A 20,525-nucleotide genomic window follows, 5' to 3' on the forward strand; every position below is an offset into this window, starting at 1 on the left:
GGGCTGCATACACGGAAGGATCACGTTGCAGAGCATGGAAGGAGATGTCATTGGTAATAGTACACCCCAGTAATATATTTCGTCTGAGTTCTTAAATCTAAGACACTACTGCTAAGTCATTAATTTGAGTAGAGCAACAAGATGATTTTGATGGTGAGGATCTCCACTATTTATTTAGTTTTAACAGAGAAGAGTAAACTACTATTACAGATTATATAACATATATACATTATATAAAATATATACTGTATGCAGATTATATAAATTAATTCCAGAAAAGACAGTGGCATATTAAAGCGTCTGAAGAATTGAAAACCAAGGGAAGCGAGCAAGCGCTTAGAATGACCCAGAATATTTTAAGTAGGTGTTAGAATAAAGCAAAAGACAATTTAGTGGAAGCTGGGTAAGAGTGATACGTAGGTATCTAACCCAGAGAGGCAGAAGGGTGGTTGCTCATTCCTCTAGCTAGAGAACGTAGGAAGCTAACGCAGGAGAAAACATGTTCTAGAAAGAATCCATTTTGCACCGCAGCCATTTGTTCTTGTTTGCCAGAGTTATGAATTCTGTTGGTAGAGAATATTTATATCTTGGAAACTCTGCATACAAGTCTAGCTTGTGTTTTGTTGCAGAAACAAAGTGAATACATTTTTATTGATGTCATCAAGTACAAAAAGGGAAAGCAAGTCAGCTGAGGTTCTAGGGACAGCAACTCAAAGGCAAACTAAATATGCTACTTTGGCAGGACTTGCCACTGTTGCCATTCCAGCTTAGTGTCACGGAATGATGTCTGGGGGCCACACGCACACAGCTTTCCAGTACTACTGCTCAATGGGGATCTCCCATGATTTCGTTTCTGATCAATTCCAGGTCTGCTGGGAATACAAGATCTTTCCAAACCAGATTACGGAGATCCAGTTCACCTTCAACCTGGTGATATTCCAGTGTTTTGGGCCTGTGGAGTAACAGGAGTAGAAGCAGTCATCAACTGCAGTGTGTACTATACTTGGAGACTCTTTTTAAAACAGCTTTCAATCTCTTTTTTCTCTTTTTCTTTTAAGGTGGACTGAATGAGTTGGCTGACTAACAGGCTTGATTTTAGGGTGAGCTAAAAGCACCCCAACCAACCAACCAACAACCTTTGGCAGGACTATTTACTGTTGTGAAATAGAGGTCTACCTTAAAGGAAGCTCTTACTGAAATTTCCTTGCTTTTGTTTGATTATTTTAAAGGCAGGTCCAAATGTAAAGCTCTGGCAGCATCAAAACACCTTTTTTAAGCATTATTAAAAACTGTAGGTTTAAAGGAATTCATTTTTATGCATCTTCCTTTAAAAATACTACTTTTTAATGACGCTGCAGTAAAAAGATAATAAGGGGGGGAAAAGCATTAAAAGAAAACCAAAAAGGCAGCCAGAGATCTTTTCCAAAATGTTGTCAAGATCTAGCAAATTGATTGACCCAGAAAGGAGTTTGTAATTGTCTCATGAAGAATTTTGAGCTCTTAGGTTGTTCTGAAGTGACCTAGATGTGACACACTACATGAATGAAGCCTTGTCATCTGCACAGGGCTGTCCTGCAGTTTACCCAGTCACCTCTAACTGGCATGGGCACACAAGGCAAGAACGTGCAACTAAACCATAGCGACGGTCCTATATCCTGCTCTAAATCACCAGCGTGGAATGCAGTCTCATAGCTTATTTCTTGCTGAAAAAGCAGCATACTAATCACAGGCAGTGTAACTGGGAGAGCCCTGGGAGGTCGTCTGCTTCGTCCTTCTCTCCTCACAGGGTCGACTACATCCTTGTGGTGCCTTACACATGTTTATCTAAACTGCTCTCAACACCTGCTGTAAATATGTTCAGCACTAGGAGCAGAGACTGCTTTGTCTTTCATACGTACAATCCCTTTTCTTCAATCCCAAATCCAAGATGAAAATCCCACAGCCTGCTCCAGCAGTTCTGTTGATATCTTCCTCATGCATCCTTGTTGCAAGGAAAGGAGAGAAAATTTGCCAACCACTACAAACTGTTGCCCAAAGCAGCTGCCTGTCCTGCCTTTGCCTGGAGCTGACGTTTGTTTATTTATCCATTTTCTGTATTAAAAGCAGTTGTCATGAATGCATTCCAGGAACTTTTTGGACAGTTTGTATCTTGTTATGCTGCTTTCTCAGCAGGCTAGTCAGAAATTCTGCCATACCACCAATACCCATACTCTCACTGTCTACTCAGGTGGTTTGGGGTGAGGTCTATTAAACCTCAACCGCCACGTTCCCCGGCTGCTTTTAAATTATGAGCCATAGGCTCCCAGCAGGAGTGGCACAGACCAAGCACATACAGACTTGTTAAGGAAACAGCTCCTCCCTTTTCACCATCCTAACAGAGCGAGGTTTTGCTTGTTTAAGTATACCAGATGTGATTCATCCTACAACACACCAATTTTGGCCAAATCAAGTATCATCTAGATCAAGATTTCTGGAATTAGTACAAAGACAGCAAATACTTTCAGTTCAGGGAACTTCAACACTGTCAAATCTAAACAAGCTTATTGTTCACCAAGGTTTTGGATGCTACACAGACTCCCTTTGCTAAGGCTTACTAGTGTCTTTTGTCATTAGTCCTTGCCAGTTTATAGGTCTCCCAGCTAGGTCGGCAAGACACTGCGCAGAGATGCCATTCCCCATTTTCTAACCCAATGAAGGACGACCACTAGCCAGCAGGGAGTAGTTGACAGTTTTGTTGTATCACTGTTGCAAGGACATGCAAAGGTACAGGAGAGACACTAGAGCTTCCAGCAGCACTCTAGCACCTAGAAACTTAAGCATTAACTCATTCTTATGCCAATGCACTAGTTTCCTCATGCATGGCAAACCCAGTCTCAGACTTGCTAATTCCTGACTGGCTTCCTTGGAGGGTACCAGCGTTTAAGTTGACTCATGTTTATACTAAAGAGGACATTGTAGAAAAGCATGATCTCAGCTACCCTTGCGAGCTTTTTAAAAGTGAAAACATTTTCAAATGTGTATGCATATATTTCTTTCTAAAAGTGTATTAGTTACTGCAGTGTAACTTGAAATATCACCTGTTTTATGATTTGTCATCAGGCAAGGGGTCTGATGTTTAATTAAATAGCTTATTGCGATTTTATCATTGTGATATTTCATATATTGCAACAACAACAACATGTTTAATTGAAGTTTTTTCACCCATTGTAGGAGCTCCATTAGCTTTTACTCATTCTCCTGGCTGCATGTTCATTACCGACCTAAAGAATGACAGCGTCACAGTCAGACCCTCAAGAGACGTCCCGCAAGTCCACTGCATTTCCCAAGATCCTCTGCATTACAGTATTGTGTCAGCAGAAGCTGCCCAAAAGATAAAGACTCTAGAGATCCTAATTGGAATAGATCCAGGTAAAAACATAACAAATGCACTGAAGGAAGAGAGTTTTGGAGGTTGCTGTGGCACATCCTGCTTTTTTAGGTGTTCATAAAGTTCAAAACCACAGCAAGAATCTGAAGGCAGTTTAAAATTTTAAGAGTTCTTTGTGGAATACAGGGAGATAACGCAACTAGGTCTTACTTTTTCTGTTGTCACACTTAACATCAGAGTCTGGCCAGAACCATTCAACCTTTTGGGCAATGGAATATCTGGTCTTGAGGACTGTACACTCTCAAAGAACACAGAAGTGTTGATGTTTACAGCAGCTCAGGCTCCACAGGGGTGAGAACTTCACTGAACAAAGCTGAAGTTGGTATGTAAGTACCAGGCACCTCAGCATGCTGGCAGCAGCTACACGGGTATTTACTGTTGAGTAAACAGCACGTCTTCACATATATTCCATGCTCCTACCAGAAAGTTCTCATAGGTGCATGTACTTTTCCAACATCCCTCTCTGATGGGTGGAATTACATCAAGCTCTGCCGACACGTTCATCAGTGAGGTGTTGTGTGATGGACCAAAGTGGCCTGATCAGGACAGGAGGTTGAGAGGTAGGGCTCCACGCCTGCCCAAAGAAGTTGAGAGGGAAATGAAGGCAAACTGAATAGCGCAACCATTCCTAAAGTCAGAATTAGTCCCCTCTGCCTGCTGTAAATTCTGAACTCGGTTTCCCATAAAGGTTCTGAAATCCTCTGTAGGCAGTAGTGGAAAACGGCTTACGCCCGGCTCTCCCAAGCTCTGGGTTTGGGCTGTGTGCATAGGTTTGGGTCTGTTTATTTTTACTCACAAGGCCTCTCCATTTCCTGCTCTCTGTAGTTCAACTTGGCACAAGGCCGTGCTCCGCAGAAATACAGGGCCTAACTTAAGAGTTAGCTCATTGTATTGCTGAGGGAGAGTGCAGTGCTTTATCTCAGCTAACACACCCTACTTCTCAGAGACTAACATTCCCTGCTTCTCTTCCGTTTGTTCAGAACTTCTCCAAGTGCACTACCTGTACATCGCCTCAATGTTACCTAGGAGGAATGGAGGGAGAAGTGGCAAAGGGGAATTGAGAACAAAAAGAGGAAAGTGGGGGGGCAGGGTGGCAGGGGAGATGAGAAGGATGAATATGTGAGGAAGGCTAGAAAGCCATAGCTAGGACGTACCTCTCGCTGTCAGCCCATCGTGCTGGCCCTTATGGTTTTCAGGAGGGCTAACAAATGGAAAGGGCTGCGCTCCTGAAAACTCCCTGTGACCATGCATTTCCACATGCCAGGGAAGGGAGAGGGGATAGGAGGTGATTGAACAATGACAGATAACACAGTATTGCATCTTTAGGGACTGACCCGTGAGAATAAACATCTGTTAACATCCAGCTATTTCTCAAGGTCAGATAACATGGGTTCTCTACTACATGAGATGTTTTAACCGTCACCTGGATACCACCGTATTGAGTTTATGAAGTCCCATGGTAACTTACAACGTCTCTTAAACCTCATTTTAATCATTTCATTAAATGGCATTTATTTGGGAATTAGCTCTTCCCTAAGCTGACAGAGTTAAACAGAGACAAAGGACCATTTTAATCATCTGAAGCCTGCATCAAAACTTCTGTAAAATCTGGGAGGGTAGAGTCGCAGTCTAGCTTCAGTAGCTAGACGTGGCCTGGCATGACTGTCACCACACATCAGGGGAAAGGAAACAATATGCAGTAAGCTCTCAGAAATAGCTATTTACACTAATACTAGAAATGCTAGGTATAGTAATTTTCAAAATCTAGTTAAATTCTTAACCTGGAAGTACAGTCCATTATCTTCATTACTCATATCCTACACCTTCCTAGGTTTCCTGAGGAAATTACCCCAATTCCTGTCTTGACAAGAGGTTTTCCTTTCTTTTTTTTTTTTTTTAACCCATTTTATGTTATTAAAGTGTGCAGGGTTCACCCCCACACAAACTTCAAAAGGAGAATTGTATATTGAAGTGTACTGCTCTCTTTAAAAACACTTTTATAGGAGACCGGGGTATAATTCACCTACAGCGCCCAGACGAGCTGCTGAAGGCTTGCCTGTCCATCTCCCATGCGCGGTCTGTGCTGATAACAACTGGATTTCCTACCCACTTCACTTACGAGCCGCCGGAAGAGAACGACGGGCCCCCAGGAGCCCTCGCTATTGCAGCTATATTGCAGGCCTTGGAGAAAGAGGTTGCCATAGTAACAGATCAGAGAGCCATGAATCTGAATAAAAAGATCATTGAAGAGGCTGTTCAACTAGGTAAGACATATTTTTTTCAGTTTTTATCTTGCCAGTTTGAGCCAAGGTTTGCTTCAGTTCATCTCACTGTCACTTATTGTATGTTTTTTGTCTCCTCCAAAGGATGAGCCACAGTTCATCCTCTAAGCTCTGCTCAGTGTTGCTACGATGTCATTTTGGTAAACCTAGCTGGCATCAAGTTAATGCTTACGTGTCTGGGTTCTGATTCTGGATTAGCAGTTTGTGATGAATTCTGCGTGTCCGTTCTTATTCCTGTAGACCTGTTTTCTATCTCAAGGTCCCATTTACTAGCATTAACATCCAGATGAGTTTAAATTAAAGTGAGGGTGCAGGGAGCTTATCAGGAACTGTGTAAATACATCGAGTCCTTCACTACTCTCACTGTTCTGCTTTCTTACTATTTTAAGTTACTCAAACACGCATGTAAAAAAGAAAAGGTACACAGTATCTGAATTGTATTTGGTTTCCTGTAGGAATCCTGAAGAGACCTGTCCCTCTACTGAGTTATCAAAGGGCAGGTGCTGATTCAGCTTTGATGTTTTTGTGTGAGAATGGGGATCCTGGAAGACCCAGGTATGTGTATTCAATTTTTGAGAATGGGTCACTCCTCTACTGTGTAAAACTGTAACAAAAATAACGGTCATGATCCAAGAAGTCGTAATGGTTACAAGTAAATCCTTAAGACTTGGAATGAGCAGAACAAACTTTGAACCAAACGTTGATACTGGAGCACAGAGAGTACACAATTCCATGTTATTCTGCAATTACGCATTTCTGGAGTACGACAAAAGAAGCAGTACTTCATTTATCAATAGCTCTTTGCCTCTGAAAAATTCTAAAAGCTTTTCAGCTGTTATTCCGTAAATACAGACATATGTATGTGTACACACACAACAAATTGTTATACCAGTTTTAAATCAGAAAATCAGAAGGGGGAAGTCATCGAAAGAGCTAGGAAGTGGGCTGTGGAGCGTGTTCACTTCCTAGAGCTTTGGCTCAACTCTGACAACTGGGGCATTTGCTCCAGTTTCGTAAATATGCTGTGTTTGCATTCGTGTGAAAGTGATCATCCTAATGTCTTCAGGCAGCCAAAGCCGAAGTTACAGAGGTACGCACGCACTTCTCAGTACTGCGTTGAGCACTCTGCCTGTGCCTTGTTGAGTACTGGGCAGAAACTCCTGTTTATACAAAGCATGAGCATCTGATTAGGGTTAATACACTGGAGAATAGGGTTAACACACTGAAGAATTTGCTAAGTAGCTGTACATACATTTCATTACTCAGCAGGCAACTTACATTTCCTTTAAGTCGGCATACATTGCTCACTTATATTGATCTTCGCTTGTAAAGTATTTTGATGTAGTTGCCTTCAGCTTCTTCTCTTTAATAAAAAACACTTTCATGCTGGTATTTGCTTCATCAACTTACTCAATTCCCATTTCTTTCCACAGGTTAGTGTACATATGCTATATGCTCAGATAGTGTGCATGATACTGTCTTAATTTTTTTATTTGTTTTTAAAGTGTCATTTATAGCTGTGCATAATACAGCTACAGCCAGTTTCTATTTCAATTGATCCCACAGTCCCAAAAAGCTGGAGTGTTTCTTTAGCCAACTAACCTGCTTAAGGCCTTTGGAGTCACCGTAGATACCCAGGAAAACATTAAGTAATTCAGCAGCATTAGTAACCTCTTGACAGTGAAACTAGAGAAACAATAGCAAGATAATTCTAACATACAGTGGCAGAACTGAGTACTAAAATTCTACCTAAACCACAGGGCATCTGCAGTACCTTGGTCTGCTTCATAACCGGCCAAATAGCCACAGACTTAAAGAAAAATCCCCACAAACCAAAAAACTCCCTAACTAGGAGCAAACAACACTTGCCAAACAGCACACTTCAAGCAGAGACTGTATTTACACTTACAAGGATTGAGATGGTCATTCATTTGCCACTTTTTTGTTTCCTCTGAAAACACGTATAGGACTAATGCCTTAAAAGATGTTATGGCTTTTAACGTGTAATGGCACAAGGCCAGATGGGTTGCTGGTTGGAAGGATTTCAGGGACTCCTCCGTTTCTTGGTGGTAAACGTGGTTTGAGGGAGTTGCACTAAAGCTATAAAGAAACTAGGCTTAACCGTAGAAAATAAATTGTAGAGAACTACATTCAGAAATAGCAAAACAATACCCAAGCTTTACCTTGAATCCCAAATGGCCAAAAAGTAGAACCAAATGCACCAGGGGAAGCAGCCAGCAGAAGGGCTTATAACTTGAGAATCACAGCTTTGATTCCTCTCCTGTGTTTTTTCACTCCTCTCTGACCAGATTTGATCACCTGATAGCAATAGAGCGCGCTGGGATGGCTGCTGATGGCAATTATTACAATGCCAGGAAAGTTAACATTAAACATCTGGTGGATCCCATAGATGAACTGTTTTTAGCCGCACAAACCATTCCAGGAGTCACGACAACAGGTACGTGTGAGTTTGTGCTATGTTCTCAGCAGCAAGAGAAGCACAAAACGGGAACCTTTACTGGAAGTGAAGGAGAGGAGGAGGCAGGTGCCAAATAACTGCTTGTGGGCTACAGCTGCTGGTCATGGTTCAGTTTAGAGCTCGTTGCTGGGGAAAAATTAGAGGTTTCTATTGAAGGGTTCTCACAACCAAAAAAAAAAAAAACCCAAACAAAAAAGGAGTTGGTTTCAGAGTTATTTAAGGACAAAAAAGAAGCCCAGCTGTCTGTATTACCTGCGCATCAGTGGCATACGTACGCTTCTCTAGTTGGAGTTTTTGATGCTGCCGTTATTCTGCATGCTGTGTGTGAAAGGCAGCATGGAAAGCCAGTGACTACTGCATGGAAACATGACGTGTTAAAGTATGACGGTTAGTTTTACGATTGTTACACCTGTGTTATAGCAGCCGTCTGGGTAGGATCTTGGTTTGTACTGCCTGTCAGCAGTACTCTCATCTTTGCAATAGCACCTTCTCTAACAAAATACACATATACAGTAATAACCTTTAAAGGGGTACATGGTCCTTCCTGCCAAAACTGCATTAGCGCTGGCAGGTACTACTAAGGGTGCTGTTGTCAGCATGGTGCTGGGCCTTTTTCTCCCCAAAACTGATGTGTATCTGGGTTTGAAAGAATATACCATAGATCAAGGTTTCCCACATATATAGAGAGGGAGTTTTACAACATCCTTGTACAATCAGAAGCTTCATGCTACACTGTGTGGCCCAGTGTGGAGTTGAGGGATACATAATCTAGATAAATATTAGAAACAAAATTAGAAACGAGTGTCACAAAATGAGAAATAAGTGGTTGTGCCAGGCTGATTTCAGTGTCATCAGAGCACATCTGCTGATCTGGCTTTTTTAATTCTAATAGTGCTGCGGACTCACTCCTAAGTATTACCAAAAGCACTGGAACTTTGACTTCCCAGTAGTGGTGTTTTCCAAATGTTTCCACAGAATTTAGAGAGCTCCTGCAGAGATATGTGTGGAAGGATTGACTGAGTTGGAATTATTTGAAGCTGTATAGCAGAAATCACTGATATTTTTTGTATTATCTTAAAAAAAACTTACAATACATTCCACTTAGGTTTGGTTCAAATGCTTGTCCCACTCCTAAGAAATAACAGCCAGCATTCAAAAGGAAGCACTCTAGATGGCACTCTGTCGGCAATCTCAGCAAAGATTGACTGAATAAGGGTAGAAAAAGCTCTCTTTCATAAAGATCTTCAGCAAAATGCCTCAGAGCTTTGTCCCTGATTTCAGACTGCTGAAACAAGGACTTAGTCTCCAGCTACTTATGTAACATCACATCCTGATGCCTTTAATAAAAACACCCTGCTCTCTTAAAATGCCTCCCAGGGCAGCTCAGAGTATATTAATGATTTGGCAGGGTGTGGAGTGTTCTGCACAATGGGAATTCGAATCTGTTCAGCAGAATTTAGTTTGTTTTAAGCATTTTCGGAAATAACACTATGAATGTCATTAATTACAAATACCACAAGCTTGTGAATAAGAAGAAGCAGTTTCCCAGATTCACTGTGTCCCATTACCATGCACTTTCCCAAAAGAGATGGCTGCATCGAGAATGATTTAACAAGTGATAGGCTTCAGAAAACAATGATGGCATCGATACGGTCTCCGACTGAGTACGTGAATATTCTGCACTGGAGAACTAATTGAGTAGCTAGACTAATTGAGGATCTCTAGAAAAACATGTCGTTTTTTCTTACGTTGTCATTACCTAGATAACATGTCTTATATTGCTTATCACACCATAAAGTTTTGTGTCTGTTTTCTAATTTGGTTACAATTTTTTAGGGTGGTGGTTTGCTTTTCCAGGGTATTTCTGCAATGCCAAGCATAACAGGGCACGAATCTGGGCTGTGGCCTTTGCGTCTTGTCTCTCGTTACTGATGATCATGTATTGTTACTGATGATGATGGATGTTTCGGCTGGGGTTATCTTTGGCTTTCTTCATGGTCAGTAGGAATTTGGAGGCACATGTCTAGTTCCAAAATAAAATGCAGATGATGTACAGCACCCGTTAGGGTGGAGTGCTCGGATAACTTTATAGACTAGAAAAGGATACTAGGAAGATCGAATTTTCAGCCTTATGGAAGTCTTCTTTAAAAGTGTGCTCAGTGGCAAGAAGTATGATGGTAGGAGGTGGAGAGGAGAAATACTAGAACATTTGTTACATGCTGATTAATTGCTGACAAGTTTTGCATTTAAAACAAGATCTGTGCTTAAAAGAATATCTGTGGTAGGGGTCTGACCACAGGCAAATCATGGCCTGCCATTGCATGGGCACCGATATCATTGAAAGTCATGGAGTCAGCAGCAACATTCAGGAATATACAGCATAGGAAGACGTGAAAGGCTGATGTTGGAAGGACTCATTTTCCACGAAAGAGCGAAATAAAAGATGAAGAGACGTTACCGAACCACACACTGTTCTTTTGGCTGTGGTACAGTTGACACAGCTATATGCTGTTTGTGTAGGAGCCAATGAAGAGCTTTCCAAAGCGCTGCATGAAAATACGCGGCCACGCTTTTTTCCTTTCATACGAATGATTCTTAGCACAGAAAACGGACGTTTCCTGCATTTTTCACACATGTAGTTTCAGAAACCAACAGAGTCAGTGAAAACCTGTGTGGAAGACGCGACAGAACTCTTTTTCCTCTGTCTGGAAAGCTCTCAAACCTTTAGGAGAAGAGGTTTGATCTTGTCTGTTTTCAGACATCTATATTTGAGATGTCTGCCTTGGGGTGAGAGGAGCTGAATGTTGGAAGGGTCTGTTCCTCTCTGCTGACTTTCAAAGCCCAGCTGACTCGCCCACGTGTAGATGGCTGCGTTTGTCAGGTGAATCTCACTCTGGCCTCTGCTGACGTGTAGAGGAAGAAGGAAACGGATGGTGCAGGGAAATTTCCGGTGTGGTGTTCTTTTCCTCCCAGTGTAACGCTAGTGGGATCTATCCACAGCAGTAGGTCTACGAACCACATAACCATCTGGGTGAGAGGACTTCCACAAAGACAAGACGCATCAAAGCAAGGCTGATACAAATAAGGCCTGAGCAAAGGATTAGTATCTTTCAGTTAAAGAAACTGTTGCTGATCTTCAAAGGCCAAGAATTCATTTTAGCCTTTTTAAAGCACAATAAGAGCAGAATTTTGGATTTTGAATGTAAGAAAAATCCAAACAATGTGTGCATTCTTACAAAACAGTACTAACCACCACACTCATCTATGATGATTGGGGCACCACGTTTATGTCATTGCCTATTGGAAAAGTACTACCAACAAACAGGTTCTAGAAAGCACCATTAAATCCCAAAACCACAATAAATGTGAACAGCTTATTAAAGCAGATAAGAAAAAAAAAAGAGCTGCTCCACAGCAAAGCCTTTAATGTAAGTTACGTGCCACGCGGTTACTCTCCCCTTGACTATACAGACCGTAGGAGTTAGAAGTAACTTTCAATTTCACTTAAAGAAGAAATTTGCTACCGACTTATCTGAGATATTTATGCAGTTACTAAAAGTGTTACATTTATCAATTTTCAGGGCTTGAAGTGTGAATTACGAGTGCTGTACTTTCTCTCCTGTAAGGCATGCTGCGCATCAGAGCGCAGTGGCATTCAATACGAGACACTGCAGTGAGGACTTGGGGCTCTTCACCATTCTGTTTCACAGTCACTAACTAGTCACCAACAAAAACCAAGGCCCCACACCCTAAATATAAGAACACTTAAAAAAAAAATATATATACTTTTTTCATAAATGACTAGAAAAAATGAAAACAGTGAGAGTACCCAGGGTTGGGTTCTTCGTACAGTGTGGGGCAGTGACCTGTGTAAGAGTGCCAGTATAGTAAGACCTACTTCTGCCAAAGTACTTATGGATAATTTTGCTTATCTTTCTGCAGTAACTGCTACTGCTAATCTCTTTTTTTTTTTTTAATTAAAGCTTGTAACAAGCCAGTTTTCTCTGCTTGCTTTATTATAGAATCGTATGCTAATTTCTCAGGTTTCTTTTGGATTCATTTTCTGTCTTCTCTATTTGTGCTAATGTACTTAGGACAATGCATTATAGAGAAGAATTGTTTAAGGCCTTCCCTAAGCCAAGTTTACTATCCTAACCCTGCCTGCAGTCCATCAGCACGTGACAATGTTGCTTTCTTTGGCGTGCAGCAGTACAGCCTGTGTCACATACGTGCGCTGGTGGGTTAGCATGTGGTAGGTGATGCTTTCGGCTATTTCATTCACAGCCTTCTGGTTTCAGACGCATGATTAAAAAGGATTAATTGCCTTGTACAGAGCTATGAACTGTCACAGTGAGTCAGGGGAAGGCACCAGATGCTTTCTAAATGGATTGTTAGTTACTGCTGGCTTCATACTCATGTGGTCTTTTTCTCTTTTAATAAAGGTGTGGGAGACGGAGGAAACGAGCTAGGAATGGGAAAAGTAAAAGACGCTGTAAAGAAGCACATAAAAAACGGCGATGTTATAGCCTGTGACGTTGAAGCGGATTTTACCATAGTAGCTGGTAAGGGGTTTTTTGGGGAGGGGGAGAGTTGTTGATGTTTGAGAACAGACTTGACAAGAAAATATCTGGCTTTCCAACTGATTTTTATTGGCCCTTTCTTTGTACATCCAAGTCATCGCTGGCAAATGAATCTCTGTATTATATCCATTTTATGGTTCGTTAAGCAACTACGGAAAAAAATGACTGAACATTGAGGATGTCCTGTGAAGAAAGTGCGTTTCATAGAATCATAGAATCTTTGGGTGGGAAAAGACCTTTCAGTCATCAAATCCAACCCCTAAATTTAATTGGAAATAGTTGGGCAAATACTGAATATTCTTTAAAAATCGCACCTTAAATAAAATAACAAGACTGCAGAACTGACCTGTGTGGGAATTAAAATGCCTGTGCATATACAAGTTCTCAGTGCGATTGATGGGCTTGTGTGGGTCTGACCCAGCATGGACACCGGTCACATTGCTCTTACACAAAGAGGTGACAAGCCCTTTCCACAGCCACGTGGGGACGGGTGTACATTCTTTGGGTACAACAAAAGCTGAATGCTGTCGTTAGAGTTCTCTCCTACCCTAATGTCTTAATCGGCACGAAATAAAATTCCCAGTGGAAGAGACGTGTTCAGCAAGGACCGATTTATGAACTGACTGGTCCCTGTTGTACTTAGGCTCAGGTTTCTGGGTTTCTGACCTTGGGATCTAACACTTCTGATACCAAACCAGCAATTCTGGGGGAGAAATGAGAGTGTGACAGTAACTACGTCTACTTCTTATGGCTACGCATATGTAGGATCTGTAGTGGCTGTTTTGGAAGTTGTGATGATTTTTACCTTGAAAGCAACTGTCACACACAGACCCTGTGAAGGGAAGTGAGGGGAAGGCTTGGACGTGTTTACGTGTGGAAATCCACATGCACTTAGACAACTTCCGTGCTTTTTGAAAATGTGACTATTGTACGTCTCTGGAAGAGGTATCAGGCAGCAGAGAGAACTTCTCACAGCAAGTTTCAGGTCTAATGATCTCCAGTACGGCCTTGCCAAAGCAGCTGTCAAACAAGACCTTGTGGACTGGTTTGATAACAGCACACAGAAGATGTGTGGAGATTAACTGCCTTAGAATATCTTTTATATGTGACACAGCAAGACACAGACAATTAGTTTCACCATGGCTTCGTATTGTACAAATTAGCTGAAGTCTAATCGAGTCATCATTTGTGACCAGAAAGGGATCTCTGCAATAGTACAGCATCCCATTACAAAATCTGACTCCAGGGAAAATCTGCCTGGTTTAGGATAATTTATCAAGATTTTCCACCTCTGTGTGGTTAAAAGCAAAAGACACCAGGCAGCAACACAGCTCCGCGCAGTGCCTAGACTTCACAGTAAGCCCAGGGGAATTGTGTTACAGACCATGCCCATTGGAACTTTTGCTTTGTTGGGAAAAGAAACCTCAAACTAAGCTAGATGGACACTTGCAGAAATTCAGTCTGAAATACTGCTGAAAACATTCTAATATGTTGAGCAATGGGGTGTTTTGGAATAAATGTTCCAAATTCTTGTCAGTATTTAGTTCGTATCCCAGTTCCATTTCTCTGATGTTGTAGACTTCGCTATGTGAGATGCAGTGGCATGTGCCTAATGACTTTGGCGGGTCCAGAGTGTGTTTTTTCTACAGTTCAGTGTGATGGTGACGTTCCTTTGCAGGGGTCTCTAACTGGGGAGGCTATGCCATTGCCTGCGCGCTCTATGTTCTCAGCACGTGTGAAACACATGACCGCTACCTGAGGAAAGCAGTTGGGTTTCCACAGTTATCAAAGAAGAAGGTCTGGCTCTCAGCACTTCCATCGGTTACCAAGGTAATTTTTGTAGGGCTGGGGAGTTGTGACTTGCTTGGGACATGGGGGTGGAATCGGCTACCAGTCACTGCATGCTGTCCCAGCCAGTTCAATAGCTTGCTTTGACAGGGTCTTTTGGGACTCCCTGGTGAACAAGCAGCCACACTGTACCTAGAACATTCCACAAAGGATTCAAGACAGGTTGAACAGAAAAGTCCTCAAAAACGTCCGTATCCGTGTGCTGTGACTTCAAGCACAAGAGCATGCTACAGTTTTATGGGCAGTGCAAGAAAGTATTGTGATACAGTGACGAAAATTCCCTGTTCGCTTGCTTCACATCATTCAGGATTTTATGAAACTCCATTGTATCCTCTCCTTCAGGTGTCTCTCTTCCAAAACCAAAAGGCACAGCTCTAATGCAGAAGCCACTCCATGCTTGGGATCTTTCCACCTTTTCTAGTTATGTTAGAACCTTTCTGTAGTTAGTTCTGAAAGTTTCGAAGTCACAGTTGGAGGAAGACTTGCAGATGCGTCTTTAAACGTGTTTGGCTAAAGCAGCTCCGAGTGGTGTGATATTCTGGGAATGCGAAGGTTGCAGACTGAGAAAAAGTCAAATAACTGAGAGAGGTGAGAATTGCCTGTGAGCTGCGCTCATCCTGCTAGGCACGCGGCCCTACTTTTAACTTGGCAGTGTTTAAAAGCAGGATAAAAATACACCCGGCGAGCATGTATAGGTTGTTCCCCCACGCTTGAGCAACGTAGGAACTTCCTATAGGTTTTATTGGCAGAGCACCTCTGCAGAGACTTGGACAAAACCAGGAAGTTTGTGACCTCCCAGGACGCTGAGCAAAACATAATCCATCTACCGTAGATGTTGCTCACAGCGGAGGAGTGTTTCTCCTGAGGTGACATTCCACGGGAGATTACCACAAAGTGCCTCCAAAGTATTTTTGAGTAGCTCTCACTGGTTTTTAAGTCTTGCTATTTTGGTTTTTCATCTCAAGGTCATAAAACTGAAGCCGATCCCAACACTGAGCATAGCCCTGTAGCCACCTGCCCTTTGACTTAACAAAGCCAATGACTCCTTTCAGCCCAACCTTTTCCAAAAATAACTCATTTCCAAAATAAATTACTTTCCACTTTTCAATTTCTTTTCCAGTTCCATCTACTTTTTTTCCCCCCCCCTTTAAATTAACATAGCCTAAAAACTACTCTGATCAAAATTCCTGGTAATGAGCTACTGTAATTAAATGTGATACTGTGTACAGGAAATCCATCTTGGTTTTGTTTTACTAAGCCATACAGCTGGGAATATTCATAATGATCCAATAACGGGCAACTGAAAGTGCAATACTAAACTCTACTGGGATAAAATTAATGGGCACGGTTTTGTGGAGGAGAGAAAATGACGAAGTGTCTGGCAAGAGAACATGATATCGTCAGTTGTAAATCCCGCAGCAGGAAGCAGCGCAGAAGATGGAGCACGTTAGCGTTCACGTACTCCACTAGTGTAACAAAAAGTCAGGCCATCTATATTTGTACGGCTACTTCCTGCCCAACCCGATGTCTTTTAAGGCTGTAATGTTTACCCTGGTAAGATGAAGAGCACCACCACACGTACCCACCTCGGTGTTTGTCTGTTTGCGATTGCGAGGACGACACCTGAAGGAGTGTCCAAGCATCAAACAGCTTTCTGACAACCACGTTTATTTTTCTGCCAAAAGTGGCATGTTGTGCTGATTGAAGACTTCCCCTGAAACACAAAGGTTATTTCTCTGCAGCCTGGTGTTCACGCAGTGTCAGGGTTGCCCTGCAGCAAAAGCCAGGACTGTGGAGCTCCCCCTTCCCACTGGAGAGAACTCCAAGATTGTCCAAGGTGTGTGGATTAGCCCGTACATATATTAAAATAAAGGGATACTGCAAAGCATTTGTTCCTGGTAGAGAACTTGGGGAGGAAGAAACAATTTGATCTAAAAAAAATATCTCTCAGTTGTGGGGCTGATTCATGATTCTCTTGGTTAGTACGATATTGGTTTGATTTTTCAGATGTTCGTGGCACTGCAGTGAGTGTCAGGAAATACATTAATTCCTACATGTCCAAACAGAGCTAGTGCACCTCCCTGCGTGTCACAGCCAGGCTAATCATCGTTCTTGTACTGAACTCCTTCATAATGGCAAGAAGTGAACTGTACCGTGCGCATTTTGAAACGCCAGCAGCTGCATCATTGCTGTGCCATTCCGTGGTGTCAAGACTGACACCGTGCAGCTCTGGCAGCAGCAGGCCACTGCCTCGTTTAACTCGGCCGCAGCTCGGAACTAGGATGCGCTACCAGCAAACATAGGACAAATCTTTACAAAGTGCATTCCGAAGGCATGTCACCAAATCACACTCAATCCTCTGCTAATTGGCCGTGCTGCAGTTCTTTCCGAAATGCTCACATCGTGGTGTTACGTTTTTCATCACTGATTTACGTCCAGGAGATAAAGGGCTTTGATAGAGGTTGTTATGCAGGAATATGATGAAAGGCTGCGAGAATTGGCCTTGTTCAGCCTGGAGAAGAGAAGGCTCCGGGGAGACCTTATAGCGCCTTCCAGTACCTGAAGGGGCTACAAGGATGCTGGGAGAGGACTTTTTACAAGGGCCTGTAGTGACAGGACAAGGGGCAATGGGTTTAAATTGAAAGTGGGGAGGTTTAGATTGGACATCAGGAAGAAGTTCTTCACAGAGAGGGTGGTGAAGCACTGGAACAGGTTGCCCAGAGAAGCTGTGGATGGCCCATCCCTGGAAGTGTTCAAGGCCAGGTTGGATGAGGCTCTGAGCAACCTGGTCTAGTGGAAGGTGTCCCTGCCCATGGCAGGGGGGTTGGAACTAGATGGTCTTTAAGGTCCCTTCCAACCCAAACCATTCCATGATTCTATGGTTCTATGAATATCAAACAAGAAGCATTTCAGCCTATAGGACTGTTTGCCAGGGACACTGGAAGGGCTGTTTCGGTGGCAGTTTCCATCAAAGCAGGGTCTTACACAAAGACCGGAAAAGGCATCCCTGGCAAAGAAAGGCAAAAAAACGTCGGTGTGTGACCACGTCAAGGTTTTCTGTAACTTACCCCAAGGTTGGGGCAGGGGGAAGCAGAGATGTGGCTGGGCTTTATATTTTTCTTAGATTTTTAGTAACAGAATTAGAGAAATAAATTCTTTTTATAGCAAGTCCTAAGACAGCAGAAAGTGTTTTACTGTGCACATTTCACGTCAAACAAAAAGCAAAGCAGTTTATGCTGGGCATACGTCCATTTGAAACCAGGGCTTCTAATGTCACCATTCACAGAGCCAGAGGTTATCCAAAGTCAGTTTTTATCCCACCTTTTCATCCCGCAGTGCTGACGGGCCCGTAGCTCACAAACCAGGATTTTGTTCCCTCCATGTACCCCAACAGCTCAACTTGGGACACGCTTTGTTACCTGCTTACACTGCTGTTCAGCAAGAAAATGAGTTGTAAACATGAAATTGAGTTGCAGCCCTAAACAAAGGAAAGTATGAGCTATTTCAGAGAATCCCCCCAGGAAGCACTAGTTCAGGGTTTCTTTTCCCTGCCCCCCCATCCCTTTTCTAAGCAAGCAGAAGTCTCATCAGATCCGTAGGAAAAGAGGGCGGGGAGCAGAGGGCACACAGAGAGTGCAGCAGATGCAGACAGGTGACCGTGCCGCCTGTTCAGGCACTCTCCATCACCTTTTTTCCTCTTCCCCCACTGTTCTTTTTCTTTAAAAACGCACCTTCAGCCAGCTGCTGCGCTGGGGAGCCGACGGGCTGAGACGCGTGGGGTGGGGGATCCTCCAATCCCCACCTTGGCCATACGGCAACTCGAAAGCAGGCAGAAAGCATTCATGCTTCTGAATTGTCTCCAGCGTCCCGTTTGAGCACAGAAAACAGGAATATCATCCGATAATTAAACAGGAGTCAAGCGTAGGGGCCTGCCAGCCCCTAGGTTGCAGGCGCTACGGCTGTTCTTTGGGACAGTTTACAAGTGGCGCTGGCACATCACCATCCAAAGTTCATGGGGAGGATGCGGTCAGAGCCTCCCCTGGGGTTAAAACAAAGACCCTGATGAATGCTCTTGTTTGATTCAGGACAGACAATTGATTATATAACGTTTCTTTGCTTTTTCAGGAAGAAAATCTTCTGCGAACGCTCGTGCGGCACAGGGTCCGCAGTGGAAAAACGGCCAGTCTGGAAATGGAAGTGGACGGGCTGCCCTTCTACAACACCCATTCACTCATGATTGAAAAGCTGCTGCAAGAAGCGCAGCAGTGACTACCCCTGATGATTTCCACATCACGAGTGGCTCCTGTGTTATTTCCTTCTTCGCCAGGCTCTCGCAAGGCCTAAGAGATCAGAAAAAGGCGACTCCATCTCTGGTGCCTTGGCCGCGCACAACCTTCCCTTGCTACCCTTCGACGTCTCTGTGAAGTGAGAAGGAGATACCGTCACGATGATTCAGCCTGCCTTTCTTGCCTGTCGTTTGACAATGACAGCGGATATGGAATTACAGCATGTGCTGGAGGTGATCTGGCTTTTACACAGAAAGCTTCTCATCAAACCGAAGCACTGCATTGCTGTTCCTGTTTGACTGACCTCGTAACTGCAACAGGAAGTAACTGGTAGCACCTCGGATTTAAAAATAGGTCGCGGTGGGGAAAACTGCTGCCGTGGAGAGGGGAGGTTCAAAAAAAAAAAGGGTGTTGCAGCAGCGAAAGTTGTTAAATACAGCTCCCTTGCAGGCTTCCGGTAGCCCCTCGCACACCGTCGTCTGGTGGCAGCGCGGAGGTAAGGGCAGCGCTTTGACTGCGCCGATGAAAACACGGGCAGCGTCGCAGATGTGCTGCGAGAGGGCAGGCCATGCTGTATTAGCGGTTTGCCACCTGCGTGTTCTGTCCTTTCCTGGGTGGCACAGACAGGCTGTAGGCATTTCAGGGTATCCTTTTGTTAAGAATAAATGAATGAAATACGTAGTGATTAAAAATTAATGCTTCGAAATTAAAGGGTGATTAGACATTAAAAAGCATTTGAATTTGATGTGAAATAAAGTTATGGAAATGAACACTTTGACGAGTTCCAGTTACAGACATTCAGCTCCTGGCGAGACGGAGAGGCCCCCTAGCAGCACGCGACAGATGGCTGCGCGTCGTGCCTGACTCGTGCCGTGTCAGGCTGTGGTTTTACTTCAGCTCCGTAAGGTGAGTTTTAGTTTCTTTCTCTTGCGTAAGACAAGCACATAACTTTCTGAGAATGAGAAAAATCAGCGCATACCACAAACAGCAGCAGACTCTGAACATTCATCTTCTGAAGTCCATGAGGGTACGCAGCCTTTAGAGACGTAAAACAGCTGAACACGTGTAAGAGAAAGAAATCTTAAAGCCAGGCTTGCTGCTGGACGCTCAGGCTCTCCAAAGCTCCCAGCGTTTATTCCATGAAAGTCATTTTTTTAGATCCATTTTATTTAAAGCCTTCTTGAAGGATGTTACAGTGAAACTATCTTTGAAGTTTCACAATTAGGAAATAGCTCCTTTAGAAGTCTCCAAACTCTATTAAGTAAAACATTTCATATGGCTGCTTGAGGTTTTTGCCGAAGCCCGTAACACACAGGATGGCATATGTTCGCTGCTGCACAGAACCCACAAAACCTTAACTGGCATCCTTAAAAAATATGATTGGGAAGAGAGGCTGCTGATTTCCTTCTCTGTGCGCTTCAGGAGCTTACTCACATGTTACACTAACAGGTTTATATTATATTATCCTTTCCAAACACTTCACTTTTGTCAAAAAAACCCTTCATTTAGTAAGATTTTGCTGGGTTTTTTTCCCAAAATTCAAGTCTTAACAGTCTGAATTCATTAAGAAATATAAAATGTAATAACTTACCTGTCTTTTTCTCCAACGTGTGTTTTTAAAAT

At 43.1% G+C, this 20,525-nt stretch overlaps 1 protein-coding gene across 1 annotated transcript; it reads left to right on the top strand.

The window, feature by feature from the left end:
* Positions 1-867: 867 nt before the first annotated feature.
* LOC104503047 (chromosome unknown open reading frame, human C14orf159) lies at positions 868-18,885 on the top strand (the record flags this gene model as incomplete). Its single annotated transcript, XM_010160873.1, has 8 exons — positions 868-990; positions 3,211-3,408; positions 5,431-5,691; positions 6,165-6,264; positions 8,019-8,167; positions 12,631-12,750; positions 14,447-14,598; positions 18,742-18,885. Coding segments are annotated over 8 exons (1,247 nt in total), but the record flags the coding sequence as incomplete, so codon positions are not given.
* Positions 18,886-20,525: the final 1,640 nt, after the last annotated feature.

This window comes from Eurypyga helias, unplaced genomic scaffold (assembly GCF_000690775.1).
Source record: "Eurypyga helias isolate BGI_N326 unplaced genomic scaffold, ASM69077v1 scaffold26100, whole genome shotgun sequence".
NCBI classification, from domain to species: domain Eukaryota; kingdom Metazoa; phylum Chordata; class Aves; order Eurypygiformes; family Eurypygidae; genus Eurypyga; species Eurypyga helias.